Source organism: Haplochromis burtoni, unplaced genomic scaffold (assembly GCF_018398535.1).
Source record: "Haplochromis burtoni strain Fernald_Lab_line unplaced genomic scaffold, NCSU_Asbu1 Contig_56, whole genome shotgun sequence".
Taxonomy (NCBI): Eukaryota; Metazoa; Chordata; class Actinopteri; order Cichliformes; family Cichlidae; genus Haplochromis; species Haplochromis burtoni.
In genome coordinates this window covers 420,384-435,599 of record NW_024582417.1, presented here as the reverse complement: position 1 = coordinate 435,599, position 15,216 = coordinate 420,384, and the positions used below count along the sequence as shown (strand labels likewise).

At 43.3% G+C, this 15,216-nt stretch overlaps 1 protein-coding gene across 3 annotated transcripts in view; it reads right to left on the bottom strand.

Annotated features, from left to right (window-relative positions):
• The window catches only part of LOC102301208 (Down syndrome cell adhesion molecule-like protein 1 homolog), a 53,083-nt gene that overhangs the window by 4,832 nt on the left and 33,035 nt on the right, over window positions 1-15,216 (bottom strand). The window contains exons 8-32 of one of the 3 annotated variants that reach the window (XM_014333503.2): window positions 14,574-14,846; window positions 13,421-13,705; window positions 13,185-13,304; window positions 12,908-13,084; window positions 12,136-12,335; window positions 11,745-11,841; window positions 11,455-11,583; window positions 11,193-11,360; window positions 11,012-11,082; window positions 10,471-10,711; window positions 9,344-9,529; window positions 8,209-8,364; window positions 6,492-6,631; window positions 4,158-4,311; window positions 3,486-3,603; window positions 3,191-3,354; window positions 3,001-3,099; window positions 2,576-2,764; window positions 2,094-2,381; window positions 1,824-1,979; window positions 1,706-1,736; window positions 1,466-1,584; window positions 1,209-1,361; window positions 795-995; window positions 396-707 (exon numbers count right to left, since the gene is read on the bottom strand). In XM_014333503.2, coding sequence (XP_014188989.2) covers window positions 396-707; window positions 795-995; window positions 1,209-1,361; window positions 1,466-1,584; window positions 1,706-1,736; window positions 1,824-1,979; window positions 2,094-2,381; window positions 2,576-2,764; window positions 3,001-3,099; window positions 3,191-3,354; window positions 3,486-3,603; window positions 4,158-4,311; window positions 6,492-6,631; window positions 8,209-8,364; window positions 9,344-9,529; window positions 10,471-10,711; window positions 11,012-11,082; window positions 11,193-11,360; window positions 11,455-11,583; window positions 11,745-11,841; window positions 12,136-12,335; window positions 12,908-13,084; window positions 13,185-13,304; window positions 13,421-13,705; window positions 14,574-14,846 — 4,227 coding nt within the window. Of the gene's footprint in view, window positions 1-395; window positions 708-794; window positions 996-1,208; window positions 1,362-1,465; window positions 1,585-1,705; window positions 1,737-1,823; window positions 1,980-2,093; window positions 2,382-2,575; window positions 2,765-3,000; window positions 3,100-3,190; window positions 3,355-3,485; window positions 3,604-4,157; window positions 4,312-6,491; window positions 6,632-8,208; window positions 8,365-9,343; window positions 9,530-10,470; window positions 10,712-11,011; window positions 11,083-11,192; window positions 11,361-11,454; window positions 11,584-11,744; window positions 11,842-12,135; window positions 12,336-12,907; window positions 13,085-13,184; window positions 13,305-13,420; window positions 13,706-14,573; window positions 14,847-15,216 lie in introns of those variants that run through there. The other 2 variants (XM_005922051.2, XM_042220819.1) reach the window with 2 other exon arrangements.

The window sequence follows — 15,216 nt, the reverse complement described above, 5'->3', positions numbered from 1 at the left end:
GTTCCACTTCTCACGTGTACACCACTTTGTATTGATCTTTCACGTGGAATTCCAATAAAATTGATTCATGTTTGTGGCCGTAATGTGACAAAATGTGGAAAAGATCAAGGGGGCCGAATATTTTTGCAAGCCACTGTATAGTATGAAAATGAGGAACTGATGTGGAAGTAGATTTCAAAATGGCTTGGGACAAAAATCTAGTTGTTGTTTTAGCAACCAGTGGCTTTTTGTTACTCTCATCCTTGTGTGTCTTTAATTGTGGGCATGCAATACATACATATGGGTGTCCTAACTGTAATTATGTGTAATTCTACATGTGCACTGAATGTAAAACAAGTACAAACAACAAATCAAAAGAACAGCGTCCCCACATGGGTCTCAGCTCTGATACTTACTTTTGTTAGCACGGTGGGGAATGGGCACAGCCACATTTTTACCGCGGTCGTAGTCCTGCGGTTTGGGTGGTGAGGCAGTGAAGCGGCAGATGCCTGGTTCAGAGGGTGTACTGAGGGAGGTCATGCTGTCTGCTGGGTCATTGGTACCTGTCGTCATTTGATCAGACGAGCTATCAGAGATAAAACATTCTGTGATTGTAAACTTTGCGTGTTGTAGATGCTCCTCCAGCTTGGCGTGCTCATACGCCCTAGCCAGCTCCTCGTAGGTGGAGGACGCGCTCTCTGTGGACACCATGCTGTTCCTTCCCTTATCTGAAAGAAAAGAAGTGTAATTGTTTTTTTCACCATTTACTTAGCTACTCAGTTACAAGAGAGTAAGTTTTCTTAATTTTAACCCACCTGTGTCCTGTGAGAGGCTGGCACTGTAGCTGTCACTCTCGGTGGCTGTGATGCCATGAGAGCCCATCGTCCGCCAGTCAGACGTCAGAGTTCGTGCAGAGGCTGTTGACTGACTTTGACTTGGGCGGCTAAGCGTCCACTGGCTGGAGTATCTGTTTCTAGAGCTGTGGGCTGATTTTATGCTCTTTCGTGACACTGGGTCTGAGAAGAGAGAGGTCACAGGGATCAGAGAACATCTAAGGATCAAAGATGCTTGGTATCCATGTATTAGCTGTCAATAAGTCTATATTTTCTCAAATGTATTGGAGATGTACTTCAATAAAAGATCAAATCTGTTGCTCATATTTAAAGCCTCAAACTATTTCACTGAAAGCTGTGACAAGCAGAACAAATATGAACCTAAAACAAACTCACTTGTGCCAGGCCGAATGTCTGACATGTCAATCAAAGGGCCTGAATTCTGGATAAGGGCTTGGTGATGCAGAGAAACGCCTGTACAGAAGTTCTGTGGATTCACTGACTGGCTGAACTCTGTGTCTGTCACCGGCACTGCTGCCTTGTCCTCTCCTGTTGCAAGCAAGGAAATAAACGAGTTACTAAGATCTTTTAGAGGCTTCTAAAAACCCCTCTATGAATGGCAGCTGTGTTGCTGTCAATGTGTGGTCACATGCCTATCTGTTTGATGCCTTCCTTGTCTTCAATGAGGAGCTGGACACGTGGGATGTCAATATGGAGCCTTGGTCCTTGAGGAGGACCCTTCACTGGAGTGTCTATGCTTCGATTGTTCTTGCTACACAGAGACAAAAAAACAAAAACATATATATTAAGCCTGAAATTGATTGTAAGTGATTTATTTATGCAAAATACAGCTATTCTATACAGTACACATAACAAATAAAGCTGTCTCTTACCTGATAAGCATCTCTGCAAGGCTCTTAGCATCTGCGAGAAGACGGTATAATTATATAATTAAGACATATTTTTTCAGCTTGTCACTTGTGTTAGTATATTAAATAGTTTACTTCCCACCTCTAAGTCGTTTGAGCCTCTTCTCCTTGCGTTTCTTTCGTATAATGAAGAGCAAAGCAACGCCAAGGGTAACCAGAATGACAGGAGAGCCGATAGAGAACAGTTTCTTCACATCGTCCCCCTCTCCACGAGCTGATTTAATGGGAGGGATTGTACCTAATGAGAGTAGAAGGAGAAGAAAAATTTGATAAAATTTACAAGAGTCAGTAACATAAACATGAATGAGAGGAAAAAGATACACCAAGACCTAAAAAACTAGGAGAGACTTACTCCCATCGTAGTCAGTTGTGGCAAACTGGGAGGTCTGGTTGCCACACCCAGCACTGTTGCAGGCCTTCATTTTGAGCTCGTACCAGGTGGCCTCTCGCAGCTCGCTGAGGAAAAGCTGATTTGTGGAATTGGCCTTGAGGCTCTGCCAGGCCCAAGTACCTTTGGGCCTAAAGTCCAGCATCAGGTCAGTGATAGGGCAGCCCCCGCTGGTCCAACCTTGAAGGTTGAGGCCTGCATGAGTGGAGTTGATGTGCGTTAGCAGTGGCTGGTCCTTGTTGAACACCGGTTCTGGAAAAGGAAAAGACACTAGGTTAGAAAGATAATCATAAATTAGCAATTTAAGATGTATTTATCTGTGATGCATTGATGGCTTCATGTTTGAGAAGAAAGTTGTAACTGCTGCTACAAGAACAGACAGTAAAGAAAGAGAAGATTTATTTCGACTTAATTCCAGCTTCAACACTTTTCTCTAGACCCCTCACCTCTTCCATGCGTCTTTGCCTCAATGATCTCACTGATGCGTCCTGAGCCCACACTGTTCTTGGCAGCCAACTTGACCTTGTACCAAGTTCCACAGCGGAGATTGTCCAACCTGAAGGAACGCTCGCTGGAGCTGATGAACACATCTCTCCATTCCTCTGTGTTGTCCACAGAATACTGCAGCACAAATCCTGCAGGCACACCAGTACACATTTATGTCAAACACAGCTACTAATGGTGGTGTATCCTTGCTGCAGCTCCATCTGTTGGACACCAGGGGGCAACAATCAGCTACAATTAGCTACAGCCAGCTGCGGTTTGACTTCCTTTTACCTAGAAACATAAGCTTGTTGCACAACTGGATAAGTACATATGACATCAAAAGTGTGAAGCACCCTTAAAAAACAGGTCAACAATATTTAAATACCCCTGATGGAGCTTCCTCCATTATCCCCAGGAATCCAAGCCAGGGTGATGGAGGAGGTGGAAGTAGTGGAGACAGTCAGACGAGGCTGGTCAGGAGGAACTGGATGTACACACGCAGACAATAACTTAGCACCAGGACAGAAGTGTCTGTTTCACTCAAATAAGTTTATAAATTTTCTGTTTCTTCTTACCTTGTACCACAAGGTTCACTATGATGGTGTCAAAGCCTAGGGTATTAGTGGCCGTACAGGTGTAGTACCCAGAATCCTCTGCTTTGACTAAGCGTAGCACCAGTGTACCATTGGATAAGATCTGCCGTTGGCTGTCAGCTGTCACAGGAATGGCAGAGTCCTCACTGATAAAGAGCAGACAGGTTATTCAGAATTAAGAGCAGTTTTAAAAAAATCAATTTTCCTCACAAGAAATAGCATCAGCATGTGTGCATGATATCTCTGATATCTAAGGGCATACAGTGACCGCTCTGACCTGTCTTTGGTCCATTTAATTGTGGGAGTAGGCTCTCCCACTGAGCTGCAGGGCAGACGTACTTCCTTCATCCAGGGAGTGGTCACAGTGCCCCCAAAGGACAGGATTTTAGCTGGGACTGCACACAAAGATGCAACCAGTAAAACTCAACATGCATCTTTAGCACATGATGTTAAACTCAAATAGTAAGCATGACACCAAAATGACTCTATTCATACTTCAACTTGTCTTTCTGTGTCTGCTTTTGGATGATTAAGTGGGCCTGAATCGTTTCTCCTGAGGGATTAAAAAGCTGTACCATAGTGTTTTAATGTAGCCCCCTGTCAAAACTCTTAGTCTCGAGTCTATCATTTCTCCATAAATCCTCCCCTCTATTGATTTTGCCTGCTATCTCTCTCCCCAAGGGTCATTTTACTGGATAGGCCCTGTTCATCACCACATAATTAACAACAACGTTTCTTGCAACACAGCCGCTGCTCAATCAATACCACGGCTGTCAATCAATAGCAGAGATTGTACACAGAGCGAGAGGGAGGGAGACTGATGAAAGTGATCTGTGTAAAGGAGATCATGCTGCCAGTTCATAGCCATGTTTAGTGCGCTCTCCCTGATAACCTTTGCACAAATCTCTTTACCCTTCTTCTCTACAACTGGCATGCCTGGAGGACCCACCTTTCCCAGCAGGCTCTACAGTGACCTTTGCGCTAATGTTGCCTCTTCCAGCAGTTGTCACAGCTGCAGCCCAGATGAGGTATTGTTTACCGCGGGTAAGGTGCGTGATACGGTAGAAGAGCATCTCTGGGTTGGCCTCATACTCACTGGGAGCCTGGGACAGAGGGCACGCAATGTCATGTTAGCAAATAAAACAGTAATATAACAGGAGTGGTGGCAGCTTGTGGACTTGATTAAAGTGCTACATTTTATAAAGCTACAAAGGAAATTAAGATGAACATAACATTAATTTAGGCTCTATTCTGTTTAAGTTTCAGCATAACATACGTGACACCAGGAAACTGAAACTAATGCTCCTGCAGTTGACAGATTAAACAGGTTTTTTTTTTACATCTGTCCTTTTCCTATTGTGACACATCAAAATGCGCTCAGTGAAAAAGGAGGTGTGCAATTTTCCTTGAACACTGTCGGTATCTTGAAACAACAAAAAAGCATACTTTTTGGAGAAATAAAGGGAAAGCCAAATACATCTGTCAATGTCATCTGTTTGTTTAAAATTTTAACTTATTAGCCTCACTGGCAGTGTTTGCCTCGTGATAAAAGGCAGAAATGATACATATATTGTTTCTCGAATCACTTAAATCCAAAGCACAAACATAGAGTCCACTGAGATGTTTTGTCTCTGATACACTGACAGCAACTTGCATTTTTGACTCTTTCTTTATTTGTCTTTCCCAAAATTTAAGGATGATACTGTGCATTATTTTTGCCGGGTTTTCTCAGCTATGGCTGACCTCCTTATGGATTCCATTTCCACCCAGATCAACTTGTGAATTCATTGTCTGAACAACGTAGATCTTATGCTGTATACAACTTGACATCATTTGAATGTTTTGAGGGAGTTAAAGCTTTTTGCAGAGCAAACTGAGTGTTAGGTTGTAAAGGAGAAACAGATGTGGTATGTGGTATTCTCTCTCTCTGTTTTTTTTTTTTTTTGTTCAGGCAAAACCCATAAAACCATGTTTTTTTTTTAAACAAAAACTATAGAAAATATGCACAGCGAGCAGTATGATTGCTCAGAATTGAACACAGGTTTTAGGTCAACATAAAAAAGGCAAAACAGAAAATGTAAACCTTTGTGCGGAGCTGTCTATTTGTCCCACTACTCAAAATAAATTTGATGCAAATGACCTACAGCTACTTATAATGCTGTACTCAACACTGGATTTAAGGTTTGCTTGGATGTATTTTTCCTCCAAGCAAACCTTTGAGAATGAACACACACTCACCTGCATCCACACAAACACATACATGGCAATGCACAAAAAGACTGTTGTCTCTTAAGATGATCCGCTGTTCTCTCTCTTTAATCTGTTCATCTCTGTGTTCTTTCACCATTTGCTTATTCTTTCCCTCTCTGTCTAGCTCAGTGAAGAGGACTGGATGGAGGGACACAGGGAGGGGAGGATGTGCATAAGTGTGTGTGTGTTTGTTTGCAGGGGGTTCGAACATTCCTTCAGCATTGTGGCGGTGTTGTGGTGATCCAGGGAGTGATACAGGGAGATAATGAAAAGACGGACAAAAGCACTCTCATCTCGATGTGACTGATACCCTCCTCTCTCCTCCATTCCACCCAGCCTGTCTCTCCCTCTTCCCTCATCCCTCTCTTTTTCTCTCATTTCCCCTCGGTCTTTCCCTACCTCTAATGGTGTGCTTCTTTTTCTCTCTCAACCTTCTTTCCACCCCCCTCCCTCCTTCCCTCTCTCCTCCCTGCCTGTGCTCATTTACATGGCACTCATGCACAGAGAGGGAGGAGTATTTGTGAATAATAAGAAAGTGAGATTCTAGCCTGATATCAGACTTCACCGTGTGCTGGTGTTTGTGTGCACATGATCTAACCACAATTGAAATGCTTGCACGTATGTGTATAAATAGAAAATGTCGAAATGTGATGTCTCTGTGAGTGTGTGCTTCTGATGCGGCAGTGTGCATGTGTGAGCTTGTTCTCTGGCTCATTTGCATATCTACGTCTCATCACGTTGCCAAGACAACCTCATCTGTTCATCTGGGAGGGCAGGAAATAAAGCGATGGTGCAAAAACAGTGAAAGAGAGACATGCGCAACACACACACACACACACACACACACACACACACACACACACACACACACACACACACACACACACACACAAATGCATGCATACAGGTTCATTTAATAACAGCGCTTACAAATGAATTATTTCCATTGGTAATTTAATAAGTTACTTGGTTTACACGGACCTCAGAGATAAATTGGCCCTATATGAATCACACCCACAGAGGAGGCACTTACTGGCTGTCCAGATCCGGGACTGGAGCAGTAGATGGTGTACTTGCGGATAATGCCATTTGGTTTGAGAGGAGGCAACCAGGACACAACCACACTAGTTGAGGAGGAGGGAACTGCCTTGATGCCAGCCGGTGGACCAGGAACTAGGAGAAAAGACATAGCAACATCAGCATGGCGGGCATCCATATGTGTGTGTGTTTGTGTTTGTGCAGGCACATGCTGGGTGTTGGATAGCTATTAAAGTGAACAGGCTTTTTTTTGCGGATTGGAAGTCTTAGCCTGTACTAAGCTGCTCTGGAAGGACTTTGAAAAACATCCTTTTGAGGGGATGGCTGTGACATATGTTCATTCAGACACTGGTCAGCAGTTCTGACTCTGTGACACCCAGCATTCTCAAAACTCTCAAACAGATTAGACATTAGTGTCTGATCCTCTGCTAGCCACTTCAGCTTGGCACTGGACACTGTTTAATACTCTGATTACGAGATAATGGCACAAAAGGGGCTTAAAAAACATGCACACTTTACAAAAACACATCAGGACACTGGATACTGTGAAAGGTGAACAATAATGCTTTTGTTTCATTGGTCTTACAGTACTGGGTCCACACTATCAACCCTATTCAAACCAAACCATAAATATAACTTGTGCCTGACAGTGGGCCTCATCTGGCCTCTACAGAAGGAGGCTACCACAGTGTAAGACCCAGCCCTCTAAATCCATCCCCCATTCCTCTTGTTTTCTTTGTGAGGCCCCCTGATGCTCTCTACCCTCAGATCTCTTTCCCCTACAGAGGACATGAGTGGGCAAGAAAACAACAAAAACTCAGAAAGCAGAGATGCAAGTTTTAAACGAAGTAAGCAGGGACAAAAAAAGTGACAGGGATCATGTAACAATGGCAGCAGGGAGGCGCACAGGAGGCTATCATTATCATAACTGGACCCCCATGTCAAAGCACCAGTAGGAGATGGGACAGTCAGGTCCCATCTGGTGCCCAAAATCTGCCCAGGACTCCAGACAGACAGATACACAGACAGACAGTCTGCCAAGACAGTCTGCTGCAGAACTAGCACAACCCAAGTGATGATGAGGAAGAGAACACTACTAAGTGAACAGTCTCATTTATAAAAATACACGATGGAACACTGAGTCAATCAGAAGAGGACAGCAGTCTAGACACAAATAAACAAACACCTCAGCTGTGGTGTTTCTCTTATAATTTTTTCACTCATTATTTTTTGTCAGCCAAGAACGGGCTGTGCAATCGCCATTGTATCTTTCCATCTTCAGCCCCCCAGGCCCCTCCTCCTCCTTTATAAAGAGACATGGATCTGGCTGTAATCCTGCCTCCAATGGTGTAAGCACAAAATTAATTCTCTCTAATCCAAAAGGAGTTAATCCCTATGCCTATGGCAAGAGGGCTGGTGGTAAGGATGCAGGCCCAGGCTGATGGCTGACTCCTGGATGCTATATGCTCTAAGACATCACTTCTCCCTCCTCCTCCCGAAACACCTCCCTTAGCCCTGAGCTGTGGACTCAAAGCCTCTTAATTCTCATTAGCACAGCTAATGGAGATTCCTAGCATAGCTTGTTATGAGCTTTTGTTATGGGTTTGAGATACAACCAGCTCCCTTTTTTAAAATCTCCCTCTATCCCATTTCCCATCTCCTTACATTGCACACTTTTCTTCATGTAAAAAACAAATGAATTGTATACTCACGATCCTCTCGGGTTTGGATATAGAGGACATTGCTGCGGACCCCATCGCCAGCTTGTGTGTAGGCCAGCACCTGAACACTGTAGTTAGTGAACTTCTCGAGCCCTCGCAGTTCCACCTGTTCACGTGTGGTGGTGATGTTTTGCATCTCTCCCCATTCTGAGGGAGAGGAGAAAAACTCTTTTTAGAAGGTATAGGTGATGATAGGAGTAACAACACACATCAACTCTGTTTCCTAAAAAATATATTTATTTGCAGTTGCATTTATTTGGTAATGTAATACGTGGCCATTACTTTTTTTTTCATGAATATAATTACCTTCCTATTTCAACATTGTGTCTAAAGGAGGAGTAAATATTTTTTTAGGAAACAGAGTTGCACAGATATTGGACCTACAACACGCAGACACTCATTGCTATACTGTGTGACTTTCTGATCACAAGTTTTATTAAAAATCTAAGAAACTATGACAGACTTAACAGAAATCTTTGGGGGTGAAAAATAAAACCAGTGCAGAAGTGCCAAAAACTCAAATACCTTAAGGCGACTTTCAAATTAAAATGACTAACTTAAGAGCTGAAGAAAAAAAAACATGTTTGCAATATACTACATAAAAATGATGTTGTAGCAAGTCATAAGAACTCTACAGAGGCATCTTTTTTATATAACTCAGTCAATTAAATGTGATTAGGACTTATGCTTTGTATTATTAGGTGCATGATGTTGATCGTGTCTGGGGTGTTGGTGCTTCTGGAGCAGTTATCTGGCAAATAATATAGCACGCTGTGCAACTAACTGTTAGTTTTCCAAGAGTTTTATTTGTATGTAGTAAATAGGTATTTGTGCCTGTGTGATGCACCCCCGCTGTCTATGGATGGGTGCATCACCCTCTCATCTAAATGTGGTCACTTCTGTCAAATCAAAGGCTAGCCCTTAAGCTAAAGTTGAGCCATATCTCCATCTTGGACATACAATCTATTTGACAAACAGACAAATTCAAAAACACACAGGACCAGGAAGTGCTTTATGAGAAAGGTGTGGATACACATTAAAACATTCTGACTCACAGCACTGACAGAAAGGTAGGTGAGTGGGAGGGCGGGTTGGTGAATCTTAGAATGAGATAGGTGATAATTACTCTGCATTGGCCACTGGGCCTGGCCCCCACAGCACCCACCTCCGTCAGGGAAGAGGGACCAAAACACAACCCGGTAGCCTTTCAGCACACCATGCAGCGTCAGCCGTGGAGGCTCTGCCCATGTGATCACTGCCTCATCTGATGTCACAGAGATTGCTCTCACGTTCTGCGGAGGCTCGCTGGGCACTGGGGAACATAGAGAGTGAGTGTTAGTGCTGCACTGTTAAACTATATTTGAGTACTCTTAGTGTTTTAATGGCTTCTACTGAAATCTGGTCCGACGTAGCATGGCAGCCGAAGCACTGATAAGTAATAATAACTCAATGTCACAAACCACAGGAAATCTCCGCTGAAATAAATCAGTCAAACAAGCTCAAATTAGTCCTGAATAGCTCCTTGTTCATTCCTAGCTTTTAGAGAGGAGAGGAGAAGTGGAGGGGGGTTGATGGAGAGGAGGAAGAGCACTGAGAGAGCAACATGAATAGTAAAAGAGCTACACCAAAGGGGTCAAAATGCAGATGAGCAGGGTGTGAGCTGAAATGTGGAGGATACAATCTAAAGGAAGACAATGTTCTTGTTTAAGCTAATTGAAGCTGTAGAGGCAGCTTCTGACTACCTGCGTGGCCAATTTTCATCATCCAAGTGCCCGTCATTACTCTCCTCTCAGACAGGAAGGGTCCAAAAAAGTATAAGAAATAAAAACACGGATAATAGACAGAAGACCAGTGAGGAGGATGACAAGGGAACCCATGGGAAGAAAGGGAAGATAAAGAAGGCAGACCAGGGAAAAGGGAGGTAGAGTGGGCAGACATTTAAAGAGTAATGGGGTTCCTTGTTCCTCTCTCGCTCTCTACCAGCCTAATGAAGGTGCTAATTAAAGTGGAAAGAATAATGGGGGATGTGCTGCAAATTTATTTCTAACATTTTGTTTGAGCATGCATTTCTACATGCATGTTATGTTCATTCATGAGTGTTTCATCCTGTTATTGCATTTGACTATTATTTTCATGTGTTCCTTTTGGATCTTTAAATTTTTTTCTTACAGTCCCTCCTCTTTTCCTTCCATACTCTCCTAAATTGTATCTCACAGTCTTCTCCTCGTTTTCTTCATCTTGCTGTCCACTTACCATCTTCCAGAGTGGTAGCATTGATCTCAGTACTGGATGGGCCAGTCCCAGCTCTGTTGAAGGCTTGGACCACCACCCCATACTGGGCAAACTTCTTTAGGTTGTCTAAGGTGTAAACTTCACTGTCCCCTGTAGCTTTCATCTCCACAATACTATACTGGCCATTGCTACCTGGACCGTTCTCTCTGTATCCAATCTGGTAGCCGCGGATCACGCCGTTTTGCAGCTCCTTTTTTGGAGCCTGAAAGTTTTGGAGAAAAAAAGTTTTACTATGAAATTTGACAGCAATATGTAAAAAAAAAAAAAAGAAGAAATTAAACGAGATCAATTCTAAATTTTAGTTAGTTAATTTTTGCATTTCTGTAACCAACAATTTCACAGGTGTCTCTTAACATTTTGGATTTGTTTGTGACATCACTGAAACCTTGTTGTTTTAAATCATGGAGCATATCTTTATATCCCATCATTGTTTGCTTTCTAGTTATTTCCACTTATACTAGGCTTAATACTTAAATGAAGTCGTAAGCAACAGTGATTTTACCCTCCATGTGACTCGTATGCTCTGAGATGTCATCGGTTGCAGGATTACATCCATCGGAGGCCCGTCAGGTGCTGTTGATGGAAGATATCAGATAGTGATGGCTCTACTCCATACAGAGACAGCAAAAACAAATACTAGATAGGCAAAAAAACGTGATATTTAGAGAAAAACAATCACTTACGTGCTTCTTCGGTACTGATTGTGAGCTCTTTGCTGGGAAGACTGCGGCCAATCTTGTTGTAGGAGTACATGCGGATACTATAAACGCATGCCGGGTGCAGCTCTACAATGTTGGCCTGATTGTTGGTGGGTGAGATGTTCCTGGTTGTGTACATGTGATCCCATGTGTCTGTTGAATATGAGCAGAGGTTTATTTTTTCAGTTTTTAATTGTTGAAATAACTTTTACATTAGGGATTAGGCTTGTTGTTTTTAATAACCCACCTGACTTGTTTTTGTACTCAATGTCATAGCTGGTGATGATGCTGTTGCCATCAAACCTTTGGATCCAGCGCAAGTTCATGCTTCTGTCCTTCACCTCCCGTACTTCGAGCTCGGGAGGATCGGGTGGCTCTGCGTGAGGGTGGAAAAAAAAAAGAATTTTCCTTTGTTTTTACCACCATCAGTATCTCGTTAAATAACCTTTCCTCATTAGGTTGTTTACATACTTTTTTTCCCCTTAATTCTTTATTTAAATAAAAGAAGTAGGGATTTGCAGTTGTTTGTAGAAATACCTTGTACAGTGAGTTGGATGAGCCCTCTGCCCTCTCCATAGGAGTTGATGGCATGGCAGGAGAAGAAGACAGAATCTCCTCGCTCGGCTGGGTTAAGCTGCGAGCATCAGCACAAGCAGGGAAAGATGACGTGTGAAATTTAGGAATATAATATCCTAAAAATATTCCCATAATAACTTCCTTTAATAGGACTTTTTTTAAGAAAATATTTCTAGAACACTTTTGCAAAAAAATCCCAAAATAAATATAAAATCTGAAAACATGCACCTCTAAAGCTTATTAAACCCTGCAATAGCCTATAGTAGAAGTAGATTTTTTTTTAAGCATAGTTCGGTGTAATGGCATTAAGCTACACTAAAGGCCTGAAGAGTATAAGTATATATTATCTGACCTTTAGGGTGGAGATGACTTCATCCCCCTTTTTGTTGATGCTGATGGAGTAACGGGGATTTCTCTCTGCGTCAATGACTGTGTCCCCTCTCTCCCAGCGGATAATAATGGGCTGCTCGCCCCGTGCTGTGCAGTTCAGCTCCTTGATCTGGCCCTTCCTTGCCATGGTAGTGTTTGGGTGGCTGGTGATCATGGCAGGGACTGAGCAAATAGACAAGTATCAGCATGATGAATCGTTTTGTATGGAATAATGACATGAGGGAAAACGGGCGTGTAGTATTGGAAACTGAGCAAGGATATATTACACATGTATAGACATCTCTTTTTTTCCATTTTATTCCCCATTTTCATTTCATGCTTCAAGCCCCACTGGCCTCTAACACCACCTCCTCCCTCTTTTTATTATTTTCGGTCTCTACTTTCGCTTCTCTTCCTCCTCTGTTACTTAGACGTAGATTATTGATTGAAGAGGTTCCTGTGGTTTTGCTTTCATCACTAATTCATCAACCCTTTTCCCCACCAAACATTCTGTAGCGCACAGGCTGACAGCCAGAGAACATCAGTCAATAGGAAAGGCACCCCCAGTGAAGGATGTGCAGGACACAGACTAAGTTAGGCTATGTTAAGCACAGGCCGCACTAGCCTGGGGCAAAAGTGCATCTTAGAAGAGCTGATCCCTGTCCAAAAAGCTGAGACTTATCTCAGCGCAATCCAGGAGATGTGGGTTTGAAAAGAAGTGGGTTCATGCCAAAAAGCAGAGGATTGACACTTACTCTTGACAGTAAGGATCATGCTTTTACTGATGTCTGAGCCCACTCCGTTGGAGGCCTGACAGAGGTAGTACCCCCGGTCGTCTTCAAGAACATGTCGGATCAGCAGAGAACCGTTTGACATGATCTGGATACGGCCAGTTAGTGGGACAGGATGGTACTGCTGAGGGTTTCCTACGCCTGCAGGACACAACACAAAGCATGTATGGAAGCATGATACTTTTTCTTGTTCGTGTGTAGCTTTTACTGCAATGCCATGAGGATAATGTGCAGATTTTACCTTTGGCATGTTTCCACATGACTTTTGGAGGGGGGTAACCTTCCACGGAGCAGTTAAGTACTCCAGCTTTTCCATAGATACAGTCTTGATTGTTGGGCTGCACCACAAAACGTGGCGGCACTGAGAAACAGAAATCCTGATTTTATATAAATGGAAAAACTTGGTAGAAGTTACAAAAAGTAAGTGATCACAAAACAGTTCTACAGTTACTTTACACATTACACGTCACCCCTCACCAGTAACAATCAACTGTCTTTCCCAGCTGACAGTTGCAGCAGCATTGCTGGCGATGCAGGTGTAGTTTCCATTGTGCTTCAGTGTCACATTGGAAATTTGCAGGGAGCTCATGAACTCTTTGGTCTCTATTGCAACACCAGAGGCAGAGCCTGGCACGATGAGCTGGCCGTCTTTGTGCCAGGTGATGCGTATGGGCATGTCCCCAGATGACACCACACAGGCGATGTACATGAGCTTCCCCACTGAGGTAGAGGGGATATCGAAGGGCTGGATGAGCGGTGGCACTAGAGGAGAGAGAAAGGAAATCAGTGGAATAAAGGCAGTGATAGATGTTGAAGAGCGGCAATGTGGCCATCTGGAGCAATGCTAAGAGTCTGAGAGAGAGAGGGAGAAGGTCATTGGCCAGTGGGCCCCTCTTCAGCACCCCCCCCACCACCCCACATCTCCTGCAGCCCATAATAGCTGCTCTGGTTACAGTCCAATTGGCAGGGGGAAGTCATTCCGTTGCCATGGTAATGGAGGTTGAGGTGGGGGTACTACAGCTGAGACATCTGGGGGATTTAATCTAGGCTTCATTATTATTCATCTAATTAAATCAGAGACACACTTGCACACAGGCACATGTACACACCCTCAAACACCTCTGCAGCTGCCCTGCTTACTGCCATCGTTATCCCGCTCACAGACTAAATGAAATACGCAGGACAAACATAAATCTACCCCCAAAACACCATTCATCTGCATTCAACAGCATTACTAAAGTTGCACTTGACAGCTTTGTACAGTGGTGTCCCCCAAGTAGCAGTGACTAGCTGCTCTTCATCAAGAAATTTTACTTGCATCGCTTTTTTTCCCATCTTTTTTTAAGCTAAAGGAAGCAGTTTGAAAAACAAAGTAGTATTAGTATTGGTGATTGATTTCTTAAGATTTTTTTTCACTACTGTTTTAAGTGAATTTGAATTTTGGGTATGCATAGAGCATTACCTCTAGTTGAAATAGATTTGGGAAAAGCGTGAAGATGCAATATCTCCCTGTCAACTGATGTGTCACTTTATCTCTACTGCAGCCTAATTCTATAAATTGGGTTCATAAAATAGGTATAAATTTACCAAAAACACTGCCCAGTGCATCCGTACTCCTCTTCAGCTTTACCTTTGACAGTGACGTGGACAGTCTGGTTGATTGACACCTGGGGCTGGATCAAAACGCTACACAAGTAGGTCCCCTCGTCTGCGCCCTTCTGCACGTCTGTGAGCCTCAGTGTGCCGTTCTCAAACACCACTTGACGATGATTATCAGGCAGCTGCATGCCGTCCTTCAGCCACTTAATGGAGTAATACGGGTACCCAATCACACGACACGTTATATAGGTATTTCTGCCCGCCACTGCGGTGATGTCTCGCATGGGTCTAATTCGAGGTGGACCTGGAGACACGGGGAAGAGAGGGAGGGGATGGAGGGAGGAGACAGAGAGAAACACAGAGGTTGGAGAAAGGGGGAGATGAGGTGAGGGAGGTCATGGCAGAATATAGAGGGCAGCCACGGAGACAGGAAGGGAAGAGATAAAGGTTGAGGGATAGAGTGATTGGGGCCAGTTGACAGGTGGAAAGGGAGGTTAGTTGTGCCCCCTTTACTAAAATCTGATAGAGGATATTTGTTGATTTTAGCCTAATCACAAATTCACTCAGTGTATTGTGTGTATAGATAGATAGATAGATAGATAGATAGATAGATAGATAGATAGATAGATAGATAGATAGATAGATAGATAGATAGATAGATAGATAGATAGATA